The sequence below is a fragment of the Pholcus phalangioides genome, unplaced genomic scaffold (assembly GCF_987345545.1).
Source record: "Pholcus phalangioides strain wild (caught in Gottingen) unplaced genomic scaffold, Ppha-v1.0 ptg000012l_1, whole genome shotgun sequence".
Lineage (NCBI taxonomy): Eukaryota > Metazoa > Arthropoda > Arachnida > Araneae > Pholcidae > Pholcus > Pholcus phalangioides.
The window spans coordinates 3,420,434-3,442,502 of record NW_028301605.1 but is presented as its reverse complement, the minus strand read 5'-3'; the positions used below and the strand labels follow the sequence as shown (position 1 = coordinate 3,442,502).

General features: G+C 33.6%; 1 protein-coding gene across 2 annotated transcripts in view; it reads right to left on the bottom strand.

Annotated features, from left to right (window-relative positions):
* Positions 1-22,069, bottom strand: part of ThrRS (threonine--tRNA ligase) — a 36,252-nt gene that overhangs the window by 5,290 nt on the left and 8,893 nt on the right. For both annotated transcript variants that reach the window (XM_089240060.1, XM_089240059.1), the window contains exons 4-17: positions 21,779-21,894; positions 21,432-21,679; positions 21,174-21,238; positions 18,844-18,922; positions 16,781-16,927; positions 15,720-15,818; positions 13,467-13,562; positions 10,107-10,177; positions 9,785-9,947; positions 7,746-7,883; positions 6,400-6,477; positions 5,428-5,528; positions 3,735-3,839; positions 251-323 (exon numbers count right to left, since the gene is read on the bottom strand). In XM_089240060.1, coding sequence (XP_089096186.1) covers positions 251-323; positions 3,735-3,839; positions 5,428-5,528; positions 6,400-6,477; positions 7,746-7,883; positions 9,785-9,947; positions 10,107-10,177; positions 13,467-13,562; positions 15,720-15,818; positions 16,781-16,927; positions 18,844-18,922; positions 21,174-21,238; positions 21,432-21,679; positions 21,779-21,894 — 1,579 coding nt within the window. The remainder of the gene's footprint in view (positions 1-250; positions 324-3,734; positions 3,840-5,427; positions 5,529-6,399; positions 6,478-7,745; positions 7,884-9,784; positions 9,948-10,106; positions 10,178-13,466; positions 13,563-15,719; positions 15,819-16,780; positions 16,928-18,843; positions 18,923-21,173; positions 21,239-21,431; positions 21,680-21,778; positions 21,895-22,069) is intronic.

Genomic DNA, 22,069 nt, shown 5'->3' with positions numbered 1-22,069 from the left:
TTAAACGAATGCATGTCAGAATGAATCAGTATTTCACATGCAAGCGGGCATGTGGTTGACAAAGAAAAAAATACACGCCTGGTCAAAATTTTTACATGCCTTGGGCATATCGGGCAATAGATTTGTGTGTCCAGCCCTGGTTTCAAAACAAATTAAAGAAGCTTCATCCTTTTACACAAGCATAAAATTTAAATGCATTTACAATTAGCCATGGCTGAATATAAGATTACAGGGATAAAAAGTATCTTACTTCCTGAGCATAGCTATCGAACATTGGTCCCACCGGTACAACAATACACTGCCTCGGAGATAACCAGAAAGGCCTGTCATAAAACAGAACAGAATCATAAACATACAGAAAATATACATAGCTGCTAAAACATGAAATACACAACCATTTTAACTTTTACCCTTTTTCCTCACACCCTCACTACCACATTACCTACTTTTTTTTATCACTGAACAGAATAATGAATATCATAGGTGCCAATTCCCAGACTTGCAAAATGTGTAGTTTGTCACATGATGACATATTTCACTGCCAGATAAAATATGTTATACAAGCAACAGAGGGAAAATGGAGATTTCTTTTTTAGTTATTGAATAGACTGACCATATGACCCATTTTCTGGGATATCGCCTATTACAGTGGAAACCTCTGTTAACTTGACATCTCAAAGAAATCAAAAACATGTTGACTTAAGCGGATGTCAAGTTAGGGAGGGGTTTTATTTCATTTCACCTTTGAGCATTTTCAAAAATATTTTATGTATGCATACATACCTATATAAGAAGTGCCAACTTTTGGAATCTAGAAATGCGGAGATTCTCCCGAGGGGGTACCCTCCGGCACTCATAGACTTGATAAAAAAAACAATTCACAAAAAAAGACATTTTTAATCAATTAAGAAAAAGTTCCATTCCTCCCCCACCAAGGCGGGTTCTGCATTGCCCCTGAGCAAAATACAATTCCACATCAGTCTTTCCATGCAGAATAGAGAAATCACATCTACATACTGTTCATAAAATATAAGTGTTTCCTTTCGTGGATGCTATCAGTGATTGATAATCTTGGATATATGAACTCTTAAAAGCAGTTTTATATTTTCTTTCTGAAGACATTTAATAAGAGGAAACAATTAAAAACTTCAAAATACAAAGCTGCTGATGAAAAACTTGTGTTCACCGCACGGCTGTTAATGGAATTCAATAACAATTATCGAGGAATTTCAGCAACCAAGGGCATCCCCAATAAATGATTGCAGATAAACGCTACGTAAACAAAGTTACGTCTTTGCCAGTTGCTTAAATGCAATCACCAAGACTTTTTTTTATGTCTGCTCGATGGAAATGACCACAGCTGTCCTCTATGGGTGGTTTTTCCCAAATGACAACAGCAGTCATTGACGTCACAACAATGTGAAAGCTCGCGGAAAATCTAATTTTCTGTCAAAATCCAGAGAAACTTTAACAAATCCGGAGAGTTGGCAGGTCTGCTATATATTGTTGAACAAATCCTCAGTTAATAAAAGAACAATATTCATGTACATCTTTTTTTATCAATTTAAAATCTTGGTTGTTAACTCAAGAAGATTTAAATTATCTGTTTGATATTGTAATGTAATCTTCTTTTATCTTGCATACGCTGCTAAATGCCAAATTTTTTTGTTTATCAATTCCATTCCTGTTGCCACTTATTTCTTGGTGTTATATGTATATGTATTTTTTTTCTTTCTTTTTCTCTCTCGTTATTATTTATGCCAACAGATATGTATCGGATATTGTTTTGTGGGCTCACAAGCTTGCTTAGCCCCTAAATGTTTTGTAACTGTGTTTAAAAATCTTAAATAAAAGAAATTTGAATTCTACACATTCCATCATCTACAAATTTATAAAATGCTTTTATCTACAATTTTCTACGTGACATTTTTGTATTAAGAATAATCCCAAATAAAATGGAAAAAACATGATTGCTGGAAAAAATGACATTTGTGAATGAACAGTGCAATTTTGTTTATAGAATAACTTTTCTCCTCTCACTTAGAACATTTTGATTTAGCTTTCTCGACCATCTCCCGCTCAAAAAATTCAGAAATAATTAACATCTGTAGATTTTATAGTCTACACAGCAACCACACCCAAAAGGTGCAAGGGAAAATCTTCAACTCATCTCAATCAACAAACAAATAGCATAAAAACAATGGAACATGGAATATTTGAAACCCATGGAGAGTAATTTAAAAATTTTCGAACTGATCAATGGAACATGGACGGACTACTTGTAACCCATGGAGAATAATGTAAAAATTTTTGAACTGATCAATACATGGGCGATTTCTGAAAATAAGTTGTGATACCTCAATATAATAAGTGCCTGTAATAAATGTAAGTATTATGAAAATAAAAATTTTGACATTTAACAAAATCCTGTCTTTTTGCGCAAACTGCATTGTTTATATTTTTTGTAAATGATTGAATTTTTATTTTTTTTTTTAACTGTGTGATCACTTTATGGATGGCAGTGATAAAAGAACAATTACTGTAAATGCACTCACTCACTGTTGTAAAGCTATCCTATAATTCAAGTGTATTATTGATTGTGAAATGCATATAAAATTTATAAACATCTGTTTTTTTTCTGAATAAATTGTATAACACTGTCAATTTCAAAGGAAAACTGTCAGCATAAACTCAAAAAAGTCACTAATATTTTTAAAAACTACTGTATGTTGTTATATATCTTGTGTGGCCGCTGTGGTGGTCGAGTGGTTATAGTGACGGACTCGCGATGAGAGGATCCGGGTTCGAACCCCACAGTGGTGGTTGGCTGAAGTTGGTTTTCTGTGGTTTCCAACTTCAAGGCGCAAATGCGCGCCGATCTCCCCGTTAAAAAGTCTCGCCACAGAGAGCAACAGTCCTACAACGATAAATCATAACACTTCACTCATAGTTAGAAAAACTGGTGGCAGATGGCAGCACTACACATAACAAGCATTACAGAGAAACAAAAAACTTCACATCAGGTTTCACTACACGCACATTCCCGCATGTACCGATTCGTTGGGGGTTCCGCGGGGGGGGGGGGGGGTGGGGGGGTGCATGTGTGGTGTAGCAGTAGTAGGTAGGGCCTCCAAAAAATGGCTCGGGGATCCATGATGTTCTTAAGTCAGCCACCTCGTTGGACAATTTGCCTGTTGTGGCGTTGTAATTGTATTGTATTCTGTAATAAATTTTCAAAACTTTCAGATATAAATCAAAATCTATATTCGTGCTATATTATATTTCAATTATGTGCTGCATAAGCTAATTTTATCTGAGACAATCTCAATAATGCATTTTATGCATATATGCTATAGCAACATAAGCTAATTTCGAGACCTCAGTTATAACACACACTTCTCGAATCACCTAGGGGGTATGCTATGACCATACTCGACTGTATATGGTAAAAATTTAAAATAAATCAATGGATAAATAATATTTTTTATAATATTTCTACATAAAGTTTTCTACTGTGATAAGTGATAGGAGAACCCTTGAACAAAAAAGTGGACTTGACTCAAAGTGCCAAAAAATCTGCTGCAAGTCTTTCAAATTAATAGCTAGCTGTAATGGTGATCTCAAGTGGCAAAGCTACTTGAATGATACAAAATGTACCATCAAAGAACATCATAAAATGTATGAACCCAGTGTCACCATACAATGCGTGCTTTAAACAAGAATGTTTTACTCACCATTTTCCACCAAAATTCTCAGTAAGAATAGCTATCATCCTTTCTACCGAGCCCAATATAGCTCTATGGATTATGACCGGTCTCTTCTTCTCTCCAGTAGTCTCACTATTAACAGAAATATTCCACTTAATAAGACAGAACTCAATAAACTCTATCTACCACATTACGAAAAAATGAAATCATTATCATGTATAATGTTTTTTGGTGGGTCATTTTGGTTATAATTAAGTCCTAGAAATAAAAAAATAATTATTTTTATAAAAATTAGTTTGTATACAATTAATTGATTAACATGGTATTTTAAAATACCGTCAGCACATTTACAGTAAAAATGAACAATACCAATTCAAATATGTTGAATAATATAGTTGTGTGGGAATATTTATTCATTCTACTACTAAGAAACCCATAATTTGTTTCATACATTTGTTTTAGGAAACACTTTGTGGGGTGTAATATACAAAAGTATAATGCATTAAACACTTTTACAGGGCGAAACATCTGAATTTTACTAACCTATTAATTATAATTTTTTGGTGGCAAATAAACATCAATGGTGATACTAACAACTTGGATTTAGAAAATATATCAAGAACAGCATAAAAATCTACACTGTGTTGATGGTCTGCCTCCCAATAAAGTAAAAACAATAATAAATAACATTAACATTTTCAAATTACAATGGAATAACAATACAATCATTATGGGGACAGTATTATAATGAGGGGTACCTCATTATAATACTGACAGTGCTTACCAGTCACAAATGTACTTGACATTTTAAACATAAGTATTATTTTACAAAATTGCCAATAAAAAATATAGATCGATAATAATAAGTAAGGGGAAAAAAATATGCATTCACCTCACCTATTTTCTTAGTATTATGGTTCTGTAGAGTTACAAGAAAAACTGCAATAAATGACAACCATGTAAGTGAATTTTTATATTCATAAACTTTCATCATATTTGAAAAACTAGTTGTCCCTTGTGCTGTCATCTGGTAATCATTAAGTAGTTATACAGTCTTTATACTTTGAAATATCTACGCCCAACAATGCATGTGAGGGAAATTAAGGGGTTAAAAAGAAAGCAATATTTTTTATTACTGCCTCAACTGCTGTCATAGAGCATATTTATAATGTCTCAATTGATGGAGTTATATTATGTTCATTTGTTTTTATGGTTATACAAACCATGATTCGAATTTTTCATGCTTTTATGAATATTGTGTTCATTTAAAATGTCACTAAGGTCAGTGAGTCGCAGGATGGCAGAGTTGTAGGATTTTTAGTTATAGTTTTTTTTATCATCAATAGATGGCACTGCAGAATGCAGAAAAAGATTAAGATCGAGAAGATTGGCAACAGAGTTTGCTGGGAGAACTTGGCGGGAAGGCCACACTTTTTGTTATGTCTGTCTGTGAACGTCTTGTATTTTTTATGGGAGTAATAAATGTTTAGAAAATGGATGCTGTGTGTTTTTCTCTGTGAAGAGCTCACACATATGATGAATATTTGTTCTGCATACACATTTTGTGAAAATGTCACAATTTTTCATTAACTCGAAGCTAAGCTTTTAAAAATTGAAATTTCACATGACTGATGTGATATATGTATATCAAATTGCTGGAAGGACATTATTTTATAAGCAGATTGTACACGGAAAATTATAGTAGTTAATACACACGTACCTGTCATAAAGTAGTCCAAATCTAACCGGTAACTGGAAATCTAGTTGTATAGTGGCACACTGATGAGGCCTTCTTAGAGCATCTGTGATCGTGATATCAATCTAGAAAATTTTATGACATGGTTTCAAGCGTCCGAACATACTAAATGTCAAGTAAATTACAGTGATACACATAGCTCACAAATTTTTTGGCTAATGACAATTTTTTTTCTTAATTTTTTTGCCTTGGCTAAACAAACATTTTCATTGATATGGATGCACTCACTAACATAAAACCGCTGTGCTGCGAGCTGAATTTTAGTGCCAATCATCATCAAAATTACTGTTACTCAAAGTCAACCTCGAAATCTTTTTTTCACATACACCTCCACTTCTATTTCTGAAAGTTTTTTAACAATTTCACATGAAATAAAAGATTCAGTTAATAGAAAATGCATTGGAAAAAAAGGAGTATATGTTTACAGAGCGTGCTTTCATTCAGTGCAAGACTTTGAGCATTAAACTGAATAGTTTGGACATTCTAGGAGCTCATCTTTTCCATCTGCATGTATCAGACACAGAAATGAGCCGACCAATCAGACACAGAGATTGTGATCTCCATCATGATGGAGATTTGTGATATCTACCTGTTTGATTTAGAGCACAGAACAAGTAAAATGGAGTGAAATATAAAAGTTTTGAGTGAATGCATGCATATTTGCAATGTTTTTTGTTGTTTCTTTTCAATCAAGAAGCACTATAAAATTTATTTCAGTTCAAACAAACGAATTTGAATAAATCAGTAAGATATTTTTTTTTTCAAATTCAGTTCTGTATAAAGCATTTCTTAATTTTTCTTTCAGACAGAACGGCATAATGAAAACAGATTTAAACATAAAGGAATGGCGCAAATCTCTGATAGCTAATATCTAAAACAAAATGTATGATAGGAAATCAGGTTTTGATTATTAATGGTGCAACACATAAAAATTACCTTTGGTCCATAAAAGGCTCCATCACCAGGGTTCAGAGACCAGGGTTCTCCAAAGTCATCAAGACTTTCTTGCAATTGCTGTTGATAAAAGAAAGATAGAAAATGAAAATTATATCCCTATTATAATTAAGAAGGATAATTTGAAATAATTATCTTTCTGGAAAATCATCACAACTCCTTAAAATGGTAAGCCATCTGATCTATTAGACTTTCTATTATAATAAAAAGTTTGAGAAAAGACCATCCTATTCTCTGATAATAAAATATTCTTATAAATCTAGTCAATCAACGATAAGTGCTAAAATCAATCGCATGTTTATGCACCCGTTAAAAATATCAAGTGTTCGATTAGGTTTTAGAAAAAAAATTAGCATTTATTTCGTCATCATAAGGAAACAATAAAATGAAGCATTAAACAACCTTGACTTTCATTTTTTATGATTTAATTATTAGTATTTTTAAGGCAAGGGTGCTCAACCTTTTTAGTGCATGTGGGCCACTTCATTGGTTTGGAAATGTGTCACTGGCCATAGTGAACTGTAAATATACTTTGAATTAGTTAAATGATCTGAAAATCTGTCAAGAGCCACTTAAGTGATCTGTAGGTATACTGCAAGACACTCAAGTGATCTGTAGGTACACTGTAAGACACTCAGGTGATCTGGAATTGTGCCACCAACCACTCAAGTGATCTGGAAATGTGCCACCGGTCACCCAAGGTCAAGTAATCTTGAAATGTGCCGCCAGCCACTCAAGTAATATGCAAATGCACCACAAACCACTTAAGTGAACTGGAATTGTGCTGTGAGTCATTCAAGTGATCTGATCTGCTTCGAGTCACTTAAAGGCATCTGGATATGTGTTATTGGCAGCTTAAATGATCTGGAAATGTGCCACAGGCCACGTAAGTGATACAATAATCTTTTGCGGGTCACTTGAGTGGTTTGGTTATCAATTGCAGACCACATAAGATACAGGAGTCTGTCCAGACATTTTTTATAGGGTCCTGTTTTTGTGAAAATTTCCCTTATTTTTATGAAAAGGATCATTAATTTTGTTAAAAATAAGTAATTTTGTGGTAAGTGAAATAATTTAGCTAATTTATAACAAAAGAAATGAAATTCTAAATTTAAAATTACATTAATTTATATTTGTGAATGACCCATTTTTCAGATCCAAAATTTTGTGAAGGGTTCGTTTTTCAGATGCAGAATTTTCTGAAGTCTGAATAATGGAAAAATTGCAGCTGGACAGACCCCTGAGATGACTCTGAGGGCCACAATTGGCCCACGGGTTGAGCATGTGTGGTTTAAGATAACAACCAGAAGTTTACACTTTAAACATACCTTTTCAGCATCATTCCATAATTCAATATCACCTAAATAATCTTCAGGCCTGGTAGATAACTTCAACAGAAATGTGAATCCAAATACCCCATACACATGTTGAAGAAAATCTAGAGCTCCCTTAATTTCACTTTTGATCTGCAATTGAAGTTTGAAGGAAAAATAAATTATACTCGTAATTCTAAAAAAAATTATGCATTCAAAAAATAATTTTTTAATTAAATTTTTCTTGGCAGAGCAAACAGTACAAATTTTTAAATTAGTAAACGAACATACAATTTCTTAAAACTAATTGTGATAACAGTGAAAACTGTAATAATAGTGAAGGTAAATTAAGGTTTAGCCTTCTTGTGTGAAGATGAAAAGATTTCCTCTTCCCCTTTGAATTTAGTATTGTGCCAGCCATAAGATTAAATGCTGAAGTACCAGGATAATCAAGTTATCACGGTTCTGCAGTACTAGTATTTTAATAATCAATCAATTTTATCTATAAATTTCATCATATCAATCAATTTTATCTATAAATTTCATCATATCAATCAATTTTATCTATGAATTTCATCATATCAATCAATTTTATCTATAAATGTCATCTATAAATTTAGGTTTTTATTTCATTTAAAAAAAATCAAAATTAAAATATTAAAAATTTAATTCAGAATTGTTTGAAATTTTGTTAAAAATGATGCTGAACTTTTTTAAAACTCTAAAACATCCTTTTTTTAATTATTTCTCATTAAATATTAATTATTAGTACCCTTAAATACTTGCTATATTATGAAAGAAAAGAGTTTGAAATTTTGTAGTTTAAAAAACTGTTGAGATGTATATTTCTAAGTATTTTTAAAAAATCACGAAAAGTGCCAAAAACCCTCAGTTCACAGGGACATGGTCGAAATAGCTCAGACCCGAAAGTGTTAAATGACATCTGACAATCAGGTGGCTAACTATAACCAAAATATAAACAAAAATTCTGAAAACAAATGTATTAGGGCCATGCATATACACAAGCAAGACATGTTCTTGCATGTACCAATTTGTTAGAAATTCTTCAGAGGTATGTTTATGTGAGATACGTATGGTTAACTAGTAGTTAGGTACTTATCATGATTAGTTATTGTCAGAACAGGTCGGGATTGAAGTTATGTTTGGACAACATGGGGTGCCATTGTAACCAAAACTTCAGCTATTCCTTGGACAGATCACACACTAGAATTTCCATTTCAACACTCTAATCCTGATAACAGGGAAGTCTCATTTATGTTTTTCCCCCATTTATGTCTCATTGTATAGAATTTTATTTTTTTTATTTGACGGAAAATTATTTTACCCAAATTTTGCATGCAGCAATGCATTTTCAGAGACTTTTTTTACCTAAAGTTTCAAAACTACTTTTGAAATGACACAAGGGGGTGCGAATATTTTCAAATACAAAATTTCAAACAAAAACATATTAGGTGGGAAACAAAGTTCTTGCCAAAAATTTTAGTAGTGCCAGAGAAACTGCAGTAAAGTCATGTTTACAGTCCAATTTGCATAATATTGATCATTTTAGAAACGTTAAAGTGTGCTCTAGTACTACGCAAAATTTTGTTTGCTGTTTGCAATATTTAGGTGTAATATGGGACATGTAAAATGTCTGTTGAAAAATCTAAAATTCACATCATTTAGTCCCACTAAAAATCCAAATTTAGTGTTTTCAGGGCTGCAAACATGATAAATTCTGTCTCAGGAGAGCCCACTGTAAGTGTCAGAACAGTAGGATACTGTTTCTGCTACAGACATTCCCCTCGACAATCCAGCTTGAAACTGCCCGATGCAAGAGCAAAAAAAGGTTGCCAGATGCACACTGACACACAAGAAGGTCATAATGTCTGTCTGATGGGATCACCGTGGAATAATCTTGTATGACTTTCTTCCGAAAAGATATTTCTTGCTCTTTTTTTCTGTATTCTTTTTTTCCAAACAAATTTCTGTCAAGAACTTTGTTCCCCACCTAATTTACTTTGAGAGACTTCCAGCTATAAAAATACACTTACTTGCTCTGCAGTGCAAAATATATGAGCATCATCTTGTTGAAACCTTCTGACACGGGTGAGTCCTGTCAAAGCTCCGGATATCTCGTTACGGTGAAGGACACCAAAGTCTGCCATCCTAAGAGGCAATTCTCTCCATGATCGAGGACGGTGGTCAAACATTAGGCTTTAAAGAGAAAAGTTGGTCAAATATTAACACATATTGAGATAAAATTTCTGTTTTGTACGATGTAAAATAGTTTGTTACATTCTCGAAGATCCTCAACATAAATCAACTGTATAGACATCCCAATCTCTCCCTATAATCATGGGGAGAAAAACTCACCAATGTCCCGGGCAGTTCATAGGCTTCAAAGCAAATTTCTGCTTCTCAACTTCAAAAGAGAACATGTTGTCCTGCATATCAAGATAAAAAAAATACTATAAAAACTGAAATAGTTACACTCATATTCAATCCCTATGTGTTGTGTAGGTGTGCATAGTAGAAATGTTTCTGCATGCAAAATCACTAAATACACTGTAGGGAGCAGTGTTTGCCAATAGGCATGTACATGCATATAATTGAAACATCAAAATTCAATTTTACTCCTTCAAATTTTGTTGAGAGTGAAAATACTCCTCTGAATTCTAGGTATTTTTTTAATAGTTATTTCTCAGTCAAAAAAAAAAAAAAATACCCCTCTTTTCTCAAAAATGCTCCTTAAACTATAGAGGAATGAAAAATCACACTCTTCAGAATTACATTTTCGCATAACACTGATCAGAAGAATACATCATATTGCCTTACTATGCATGGAAAAGAAGAAAAAAAAAACAGGTCTGAACAAGTAAAAAGAAAATATATTGCACAAATTTAAATCTGCTAAACATAGAACTAGACTTCATAAAATCACAGAAACACATTTCATAGCATCACTTAGTTTTTTCTAGAAAATAAGGCAGTCTTATACAGTCGATGCTCGATATAACGATCCCATATTATAGTGACCATACCATTATAATGATTAGTAGGATAAGTCCCAAACATTTCATATAACGACTATCATATGTTTGTTTTTTTCCGACATAACAACCTTCCCAATATAACATCTGTTTTTGACCAGACAAAGGAAGGTGTTATATCGAGCATCAACTATATTTTTCTCTCCAAAAGATGGATTAAGGGCTTATTTTCAGAGGTGGTGTTTTTTTCCTTTCCTTATGTATAAAAATCTTCATTTATTTATGCATTACGTACAAAGTACTGTTTGAATTTTCTTACGATTACCTGATTGGTCTCAATCTCTCATGTCCAGCAGAGTTCTCTTAAAATGAGCACTTCGTGAACAAAAGAGGTGCTCATTTCATGTCCAGCAATAGAGCTCGTCTCAAATCAGCATTTTCTGTCCTAGTAGTCTGCTTCTAATGCATTGGACAACTCTTGAAAGGGTAAGTGATTTTGTCCTTTCAATTCTTCACCTGAATCACAACCCTGAAATCTTAGGTAGACTTAATATAGTTTCTCTCCCCCCCCCCCCCCCAGTCGATTTCATCTACTTGTACATTCTATTTCCATAAACGAATGCTCCTCGGATGGTTTTTAATATTACAATATCAAGAGTCTGGAGATAGGCAGTCATTATAACAGGAATCACTACTCTGGAAATGTTTAGGGGTATTTACAGAGTATACCACTTACGAGACTCACAGTGATAACAATAACCAATTGATAACTATATCCAAGAAAAGTCCTGGTTGTATACACAATGACCATATGTCCGTCAGTCTAATGGGATAATTTCTTCTTTCCCACATAAGTTTCGAAATGTAAAAAAAAGTCTTTTTCTTCTTCTCAATTATTCTAAAACCAGATTCCCCCCCCCCCTTTAAACTACAATCCTTTTTTTTTGTCATTCAGAAATTGTGAGGAGTTAGAACGAAACTGTCTAATATGTGTTATGAGAATTAAGGTACTTTTTATAATGCATGGGGGAACGTTCAATATATTCCCAAGGGAAAGTCTTCCGGCTGAGGAATTGTGAATGTGGTCAGTTGAAAGAAACTAACCAAGAACTGAATAATTTTTTTTTTTTTTTTACCTTTACCATAGGAAAGCCATTGAAACAGCAGCTCTACAGGTATATCGATCATACCAGCTATTATGGCCAGATTAGGACATGGTGAATTGAGTATGGAAATTTTTGTTAATAACAGCCTTCTTACTTCCCACATAGTTCATATTAATTAATTTTGAATTATTTTACTCTTAGATTTTGACACTTAATTTTTTCGTCAACATCAAATTTTCAATGAATCCTGAATTACCATTTTCAATCAGTCAAAACTGTCATTAGTTTCAAAATTATTTTCTAAATTAATTTCCATTTTAAACTTTTTTTTACCTTCAAAAACATTTTTTGTTTACATATTCGCTCACGCATATAGGACGACCTAGGTTTTTAAAGCAGTGAAAATTTACTAAAACCCCTCCTCTCTCCTATACCTGAGTAAATATGATAAATAATAAATAAATTGACTATATATAAAATGATAATTAGAAGATATCAATTTTTAAGGAAAAGGGAATATTTTAAAATTGAAATGAAAGATTTGAACAATTTGAATGTTTAAAAATTCAAATGAAAGATAATTATTCCTTAAAATTAAAATGTTGTTTTAAGTTGAAATTTATACATTTAACAAGGAAAGTATTGTTGCGGATAATTTTCCACAAGACTTCGAGATTGCAAAACAAGAAGCGGTTCAACGGACAAACACAGATTTATTTACAGAACAGCAATTTACACGTATTTACAAGCTAATCAGAGAGCTAACAACGTTCAATCACAAATCACTGTTCATCGGATCTCTCTCCATTCGAGTCTGCTTGAGCCTGTCTAGCCTCTTGTGTCCTGCCATCTTGTGAGTGCCGCACTATTTATAACAACGGAGAAACTTCGAGAAAAAGAACATTCCACAAAAGTCTATCTTACAGTTTCCTAGTCGGCGGCGCCACCATACGGTCTGTCTGGAGGGGGTTGAACCATTCTCCTGAAGGGCGGGGCTTTCTGGAATTTTCTTCTAGCCCTCTGCCAATCGGAACTTTTTCCATTTAACCGAAACCGATATCAAACTATTTCGATATTTCTGAGAGCAATCGATCAAATCGTGCCATCTATCGCCTACAGATCGTAGCAGTATTATATTCACCTCATAAACACCGCTATAAAGTTAGACATACTACTTTGTTCTACCAGGGGTATGAAAGATATAAATAAATTCCCCCATCTTATGATATTGGTCTGTTCCATACTTAGCAAGGGTGATAAAAAATAACTGAATGGTAACATTATCCATGATTCTAATAAGTGGCATCTACTGTACTATTATTTTACATGTATTATCAATTATTTAATACACATGTATTATCAATTATTTAATACACATGTGTCAATATTATTTAATTATATATATATTTTTAATAGATAATTTAATACATCTGTCATGAATAGCAGCAAACATATTGAATGCAATCTGATAGATTATTACATGAACTGGGGCTTATTTTCAGCATAGAACTAATATCAACACACTGATTTTAACACAACTGCTAATTTTTTGGTTGGGTCGTATTTCCAGGGAAAGCACAATATTATGCAAGAGTTAATGAATTGGGCGTTAAGAAACTGGCAATTGGAATACTCACCGCATAATGCTGCCAGTGACCGGAAACTTCCCACAATTTGCTGTTATACACATTAGGACTGACAACCTCGTGGAATCCTCTCTTCCTATACTCAGACTGCAAGAAGGAGAAAAATCAGTTATGAGCAAGGTTTCGAGAAAGCAATTTTTCATTAACAAACTCATTAGGCCTACTATGTTCGAGTCATTCCATATATTACACACACATTCAAATACACTTATTAAAATTATAGAAATGAACAGATGAGCAATTAAAAATTATAGGGGAAGGGGGTAAATCATTATATTACAATGGATTTGTATAAAGTACACTCTGTCAACTGATATTGTTTGTTTTTCAAGTGATAAGTTTTTCCTCAGTGATGAGGAAATCACGCAAATTTAAAATTCTCTCAATGTGCTCTTAGTCCATGAAAATTATGTTAATAAAGACAAACATATGTCAGTAGCATTGTTGTGGATTGAGCTGCAAAGCAAAGGATGACGAAATTGGCAATCTATTTAATGAATGCACATCCAATTACAATTGGTAAATGTATTTGGTAGTCATTATTAAATTGGTGTGTATTTGATTATCGAGATTCACCAAGTTATGCTCCCTCCAATTACATCACATAATCAAGGTTTATTGTATTTCATTGCTACATCATTGTTAGATAGAACTTGGCAATGTTCGGTACCAAGGACTGGCATACCACACGCACCAAATGGCATTTCAGTGTGCAACTAAATGAGAGACTGAGGATGGCACAAAATTTTCTAAATTTGTGTAACTGTTTTTACCAATATAAGTCCACCAAGTACCGAAAAAGCCTAAAAAAAATTTTTGCCGTTACTCTTGAAAAAAAAAAAAAATGACTTCTGGAAAATTTGGCTGGCACACTAATTTCTTTTCTACTGCAGTTCCTTTCAAGATTTTGACAGCATTTGTATAAGCTGCTGTGGTGGGCGAGTGGTCATAGTGACAGACTCTCATCACAAGGATCTGGGTTTAAACCCCACCATCGCCACAGTGGTGGTCAGCTGAAATTGGTTTTCTATGGTTCCCTACTTCAAGGTGTGAATGCAAGCCCATTAAAAAGTTTCGCCACAGAGAGCAACAGGCCTACAACAGTAAAATCTTCAATAACTACACTTAAATATTATTTCAAAAAATAGGAGGAAGATGGCAGCACTATAACAAGCATTACACAGAAACAAGCTTCACATTAGGTTCACAACACGGACACGCACATTCCAACATGCACCAATTCGTTAGAAGTTCTGCAGAGGAATATGGACGAGGTGCATGTGTGGTTCAGTAGTAGCAGCATCTGTATAAAACTTCACCCTACACTGTTTATCTTCTGGAATGACATTTATCTCATCTTCATACTCAAATTTTTTACTTTCAATAAAATTTTTAATGTGAGTGTAAGATTAAGTTCGTACATTGCCTCCTATGTTTACGTAATCCTCAACGTTGCAATCACAGAAAGCAGCTTGCATGCAACTTTGTAAATCTTGTATATCATTTGGAAATTCAACCTTTGCACGATTTCTCCTATAGAAAAGCCTGCTGTCCCGAAAAATTTTATAACAATTCCACACATACACACAGAAAACAAACTGCCTTACTACATATGGCTTATTAGAATCACAGTATCAAGTACGGTTTCATTAATGTAAGGGTGGATGATACAGAACTTGCAAACAGATTGCTAAAAAATTTTGGTTGAGCACTTCAACATTTTGTGTGTGATCCCCTTGATTTGGGAAACACTCTTAGTGTTTGTGTGAAATTTTCTGTTAAGAGCATGATATTTTTCTTTCTGTTTTCGAGTTAGACAGGTTCTCTTCAATCGTTTTTTTAATGTCTACTTTGGTATTGCCATCAGAGGACCAAGATTTTTTTTTTGTCAAAGACCAGTTTCCGCTCAATACAGGTTCCATTAAAGACAGGTTTTAATGTATATATCAACTTGCTCAGTTATTGCTACAGACATACTGCTTTTCAATTTCTTTTGCATTCAAATTTTTATACTAAAATGCCAGATAATTCATCATCAAAATTGTAGAAATATTTCTGCTACTTCAAATGCATATCCTACTATTAATTTTGTAAATTCATGGTAAAATATTTCTACTAACCCATTAAATATTTTACCCGGCATCCCAAATTTAATGTTTTTGTTCATTTATGAAACTGATTTTAAGATATCATCCCCTCAGTTAACATTACACTGTCCAAATTTGATTCAAAATGCATAATCACCTGAATGAATTTTATTAGCGTGTTATATATATGAGCTCCCCGAGGCAGGAAGAAGCAGCTCCCAGGACTAAGCTCATGGAAGAAAAATAGTTCTTGTTCCTGGTGAAAAAAAAAAAAATGAAACCAGTATAGTCAACAAATCAGGAAAGCAATTGCAAGTGTAACATTACAATCCAATCTACGCTGCAAAATGGATTTTAAATTGTTACAAAAGATTTTTTTTTTTTAATTATACAGACTTGAAAATTAATAACTCAATTACTTGCTAAATATTAAATACAAGTAATTTAAATTACTGTTCAAAATGCTTTGATTATATGCTTTGATTTCATAAGTACACACACGCAGAATTAAATTGGATTTAAAATGTACAAATACAGGGGTCTGTTTAGACTTTTCTTGTAGGGTCCTGTTTGTGTGAAAATTTCCCATTTTTGTGAAAAATAAGTAATTTTGTGGGAAGCAAAATAGTGTAATTAATTTTTCATAGAAGAAATTAAATTCCAAATTTATGGTTTCATTAATATGTATTTCGTGAAGGGTCCAATTTTTCAGATGGCTTGAAAAATATCCCTGAAATACTTTTATTTCAAGTAGTGTCTAAGGCTGGGATTACACTATAAAAGTTTGATAAAGTTCTTTTATAAAACTTGAAAAATGCAACAAATAAGCTTATTGGTTACATTGGAGCAAATGCAGATTCTAGCGAATGAAGCAAATAAGCTTATCGTTTGCATTTGTCAAGTTTTATAGAACTTTTATAGTGTAATACTAGCCTAAGCGTTCAAAACAAGATGGTACCCTAAGGTCTGATCTAGAATTTTATGCTATATGATATTGTGCAAAAAAAAATTCCAAACTATTAATGCATGCAGCAATAGTGTTTCTATGCCCATAATATTGGTACAAAATTTACCCAATATAAACTAGCCCGGTATATTTTCTTCACTGACAGATTTCATTTATCTCTATGAGAAGGCCACTGAGAATTTCTAGATGTACCGCTGTGAAGGGGTAAAAATAAGTACCACTTACAAGAGACATAAGTATATATAAATAACCTTTCCAATTTTCCTATGATCCCTTTTAGCTGCTTCTTCTTGAAACTTCTGCCATTCTTTAAGTTGCTTTGAATCAGGAAATGATATTCCATACACCCTCTGCAAAGATTCTGCATCTGCCTTTCCTTCCCAGTAAGTTGATGAGTTCTGAAAGAAAAAAAAAAATTAACATGTAAAGACACGAACATCATGTCGAATTTAAAAATGCATGTGTCTCAATGACTGACTGGCATACACACTCTCTATCTATCTACTTAACAATGTTTTATATGTCCCACCATCGCCAAAAAAGTATTCTTCCCCCCCCCCCAATAAAATAAAATCAATGTTATCACTACTGTTGCAACGGGAAGGGGGGTATACAGTCATTAAAATAAAAAATTAACTTTTTATATGGACAGTTTTCAAAAACCCAATTAGAGAGTTGCCATCTCTCTCGAGGCCAACAAAGGAAATTTCACATTTCTAAGTGCTATATTTGCAGAGATATCCAAAATCAGGAAAAAACAACAAATGGGGGTGTTTTCCATTAGTTTATGTCCCCCCCCCCCAACTTTTCTCCAGTTTTTGAATTCAAATATTTCAGTAATTTTTTTTTTTTTTTTTTTTTGGCATCACCAGAGAACGAACAACAAATTTCTAATTTGATTTTTGGGCATGCGAGGACAGTATAAAAGGTTAATTTTTATTTTAATAACTGTGCAAACACCTTGCAACATGAACAATGCATCTGAGTTCTTTACATTATTTGGATACTTTTTGCTAATCAGAAGTATGCCTCTAGGATCAGTGGTTTGCCAGTAAAATGTAGTGTGTACCGATAGTTATCCACCCTGTATATTGCAATTTTTCTAAAATAATAAATAATATTTAAATAATATAAAGCTATGTCTGTTGTGTCAGTTCAGTTTGTGCATTGTCATCTATATCTATGTAATCCTCAGCACTGTAATCATGGAAAGCAGCTGGCATACAATTTTGTAAGTCTTGCATATCATTTGGAAATCAAATTGTTGCACTGATTTGTGCCATAGAAGAGCTTGCTTTTCCGAAAAATTTTATGATTTCAGGAAGCAACTGATTTACTGCACATGGCTTATCAAAATCACAGCATCAAGTACAGAAGCAGTTTGGTAATGTAGGGGGCAGATGATATAGAACTCACATTGGCAAGCAGAGCTGCACTGTTTTCTCTCACCAAACATGACATACAATGAATGAATGAATGCCAGGGTCTCTGCCACCGGGCTTATCCCGTTGCCGAGATCTCTTCCAGCCCAGCTTTGTGGCAGAGTCTGGAACAAAGTGAGTGCACCTAACAGTCTGAGTGTGTAGCTAGTGTTGTGTATGATATTTCAGTGCTGCCATCTATACTTCAAATTGTGAGTGAAGTGTAATGATTGAATATTTGTAACGTTGTAGGCTGTTGCTCTCTGTGGCGAGACTTTTTAACGGGGAGATCGGCTCGCATTCGCGCCTTGAAGTTGGGAACCAGAGAAAACCTACTTCAGCCGACCACCCCTGTGGGGTTCGAACCCGGATAAACATGACATACAGTCATCTTATTTGAATCTGGTTGTTTAGATGTAGTTTTCAAATGATTACTGCTATGAAAAACACAGTAAAGGCAATGACAATGAGAAGATGCAAATTACATTTTTAAAAATACAAACATTTATTTACAAACACGGACAAGTTAAACATGACATCCATTACCTACGACTACACATCATCACACACGAAAGACATTCAAATGTCTCACGATCTGTTGCCAGGTTTAAAATGCAGCAACACAAAAAACGGACATCATGATGCCATAAAGCATAGTCTATGATCGGTCACTACACCAAAGTCTCAATGGTATCACACATTGTAATGTGCACTGTATTTAAAAAAAAGAAAACTAATTCAAATTTCTCACACTGACCTTGATAATACCATTTTGAGAATGACTCGGAACAATTTTTCCTCTCATTGCAGCCCAGAAAACCCAAAAGACTGACAAAACAGTAAAAAATACAACAGCAACCAATGCATTTAATACAAGTTGATGGCATACTTACTTTAACCACTTGCAAAGCTTTCACTTTCCCAGTGTGTCGAACATGAGGTCCACGACATAAATCAATAAGAGGCCCACACCTAAATGATTTTCAAAAAGCAGATACATGAATATTAGGTTTATGAAGATTTATCATACAAAAACGCAATATTAATATAAAGATTCTCATAAGTTTTACCAATTACAGTAGAACTTGAGTAATTGAAATTTTGAATAATCCGAACTTTTATGAAATCTCCCTTGGAGTTTTTCTATCTAATTTTAAGATAAATTTCTTGTTTCATAATTCACTTCTTTTTTTTTCGAACATTCTGAACAATTTAACAAAACAAATCTTAAAAGTCGGATAAAAGTTTGAGAGAATTCGGTTTTTTTTCTCTACTATTTCTATAATAATTTAATGTCCATTTTAACATTGTTCAGCCGAAGTGCATCAAGACTGTGTAGCACTTAATACCGATTATGTTGTTCAACCTATGGATCAAGGTGTACCATTCAATTTTATCATTTTGTTGCACCATGGTTATTTTCTACACACGAGGGCTAATTAGACCGAGACCTGCAATTTATTGCAGATTCCAAACGGCAGCCTTTTTTATACTCGTCGAGATGTTGGTGCGTTAACCCTCTGATGTAGTACTCCCTATGGTAGCAATTTTTTCTGTGGTCATGTTCAGTGTTTCTGGTGTACTCGTGTCAGGAAAGTATGCTGACAAAGATGAACTGGGTATCAAACTCGCGACACATCCTTTGGTACTTTGGGCGAGTATCTTAACCACCTGGGCTACCACGCCAGTGTACCATTCAAAATCTGAATTCTAAATCTTTTCACAGTCAAAGTACAAATTGTAATACATCAATTCAGCGGTTCTCAACCTTTTTGACTCTCAGAGCCCTTTTCAGTATATAATTTCTATGGCGGAGCCCTGTTTGACTCAAGGAGCCCTTTTTTGTACATGATTTTTTATGGCAGAGCCTTGTAGGCATATCTTATTTACTCATCTCTATCAAATCTGATTAATTTTATTTTCCTTGAGTCACCGCGGAGCCCCTGGGAGGTGTACACGGAGAACCGCTGCATTAATTGAAGTATATTTCCTTGTTAGCATAAGAATGATAAAAAAAATTTAGGAAACAGTTTTGTAATAAGTGATCATGAACCGTTCCCACAAATCAGGGTTTGAGCATGATCAAGAAATTTTGCACATCACTACAGAATTGCTAATTCCAGAACAGTGGAATAATGCAGAAGCTAAGATCAATTATTTTAATTATAAAAAATTTTTAAATTTGGGAAACAATTTTATAACTGGCAATAAAGTTTTAATAATTGATAATTATTATTCTATGTGAATGTTGATGATTATGTTGCAATTTGTAGCCATTTTAGGATAGATTAATTGGATAATTCAAACTTTTTTCCTACGTAACTTTGGACTTTGATTTAAACAAGTTTGACTGTATATATCAGACTTTTACTTAAACCATGGCTTGATTCATTGCAAAAAAATTTAGATAACGGAAAAAATTTTACAAGATAGAAGTCAGATATGTCTGAGATATCAGACATATAAGCATACAACACATTTTGGCATGCACTTATCAATCAGAAATTCCCGCAGGGGAATGTCTACTAGGTGCATGTACAGTTAAGTAGCAATAGTTCACAGCAGGAAGGTCTTCCACAATTTTCTATTCGTGAGCACTGCCTGTATACATTGAAGAAAAGAGCACCCTTACGGTAAGGTCAACATGAAAGCATGATGAATTTAATCATGTGTTAATCATATATTAATATTATAAATATTAATCATTGCATTTAGTGCAATTTGTACAAGGTGTTTAATCAGGATGGTTGATTGATCAGAAAGTTGAAGATGCCTGGTTTACAGTAATTTTGTTTCTAAATATGATTTATGCCCTCAAAGTTTCACGGATAACACATTCAATCGATTCATTCATTCATCCTTTTAACACCATATCCTTCTTTAGCCCTCCAGTGGACACAATCAATCTGATATAGATTCATTACAAATAAGTTTTAATAATACTTTTTGTATTGTGCCTAACAGAGGGATCAAAGAACTAATTTTTGGCAGCTGTAGATGATAACAATAACAATAGATACATTATCTAAATTTGGCAGAATAAGATAATGTGATTTTGTCTCTTAGCTACCGCTACTAATGTTTTTTCAACATCACAGCTTTCTTCAAGGACACATTACAGACAATATCCAACATCTGGGCAGCTGTCAAACTGTCCAAAATGTGAAGTACTCAGACCAGAGACATAAATGAAATACTGGATGCACGTAAAATTTCAATTTACCTGTATATTGTGGTTTTTGGTGTCTTCACTTTTTCATTCAAAATACGAACTTTGAACATGTTATACTAAAACAGAAATTAAATACATTAGCACGTGCTAAATATTTAGCAAAATTTCAGTACCAGTTGCAAGAGAGAGAACTTAGATTCAAGTAGATACAGTATCATTTTTGTATTAGCACGAGTAAAGTAATGTACCTCTGCTTATAGTAGAAAAATAAAAACCTTTACGTTTAACACAGAAATAATTTTTATTTACCTTGAACATTTCCAATAACCTTTCTTTGGACACTTCCAGTCTTTCAAAGGGCTGCTTTTCTTTGCTGATCGACTTCATGATGTTTTCTAAAGATGGGAAATCTGTCTTTGAGATGACTTTGTCACTCAGGTGCATGTCGTAGTAAAACCCATTCTCAATCGGCGGTCCATAACATAAGCATCCACCGTACACACGTTCCATAGCTTCTCCAAGCATGTGCGCAGTTGAATGCCAGAACACTTGTTGGCCTGGAATTAGAAAATTTTTAACACACATCAGAAAACTGCAAGATTAACATACATAGCCTGTAAATTGTGTTTATAAGTTTTGGGATGATAAATAATTACCTTCTTCGCTGTCAAATTTCTTCAATTCCAGAGAACAGTCCTTTTCCAAGGGCCTATCCAAATCCCATAATTCTCCATTCACTTTTGCTATAACTGTATTATCAGCAAGCCCTTGGCTGATAGAAAAATTAATATATTATTCAATATTTCAGACCAAAATTTGGTAATGCTTACTGAAGAAAATACATGCAATGAAAAATGTCACTATAATAAACTGTGTTTGTTCATCGAACAATTTATCAGCGTATATGGAGTAAGTACGAGTCCAAACGCAGCAGGATTCATATCATA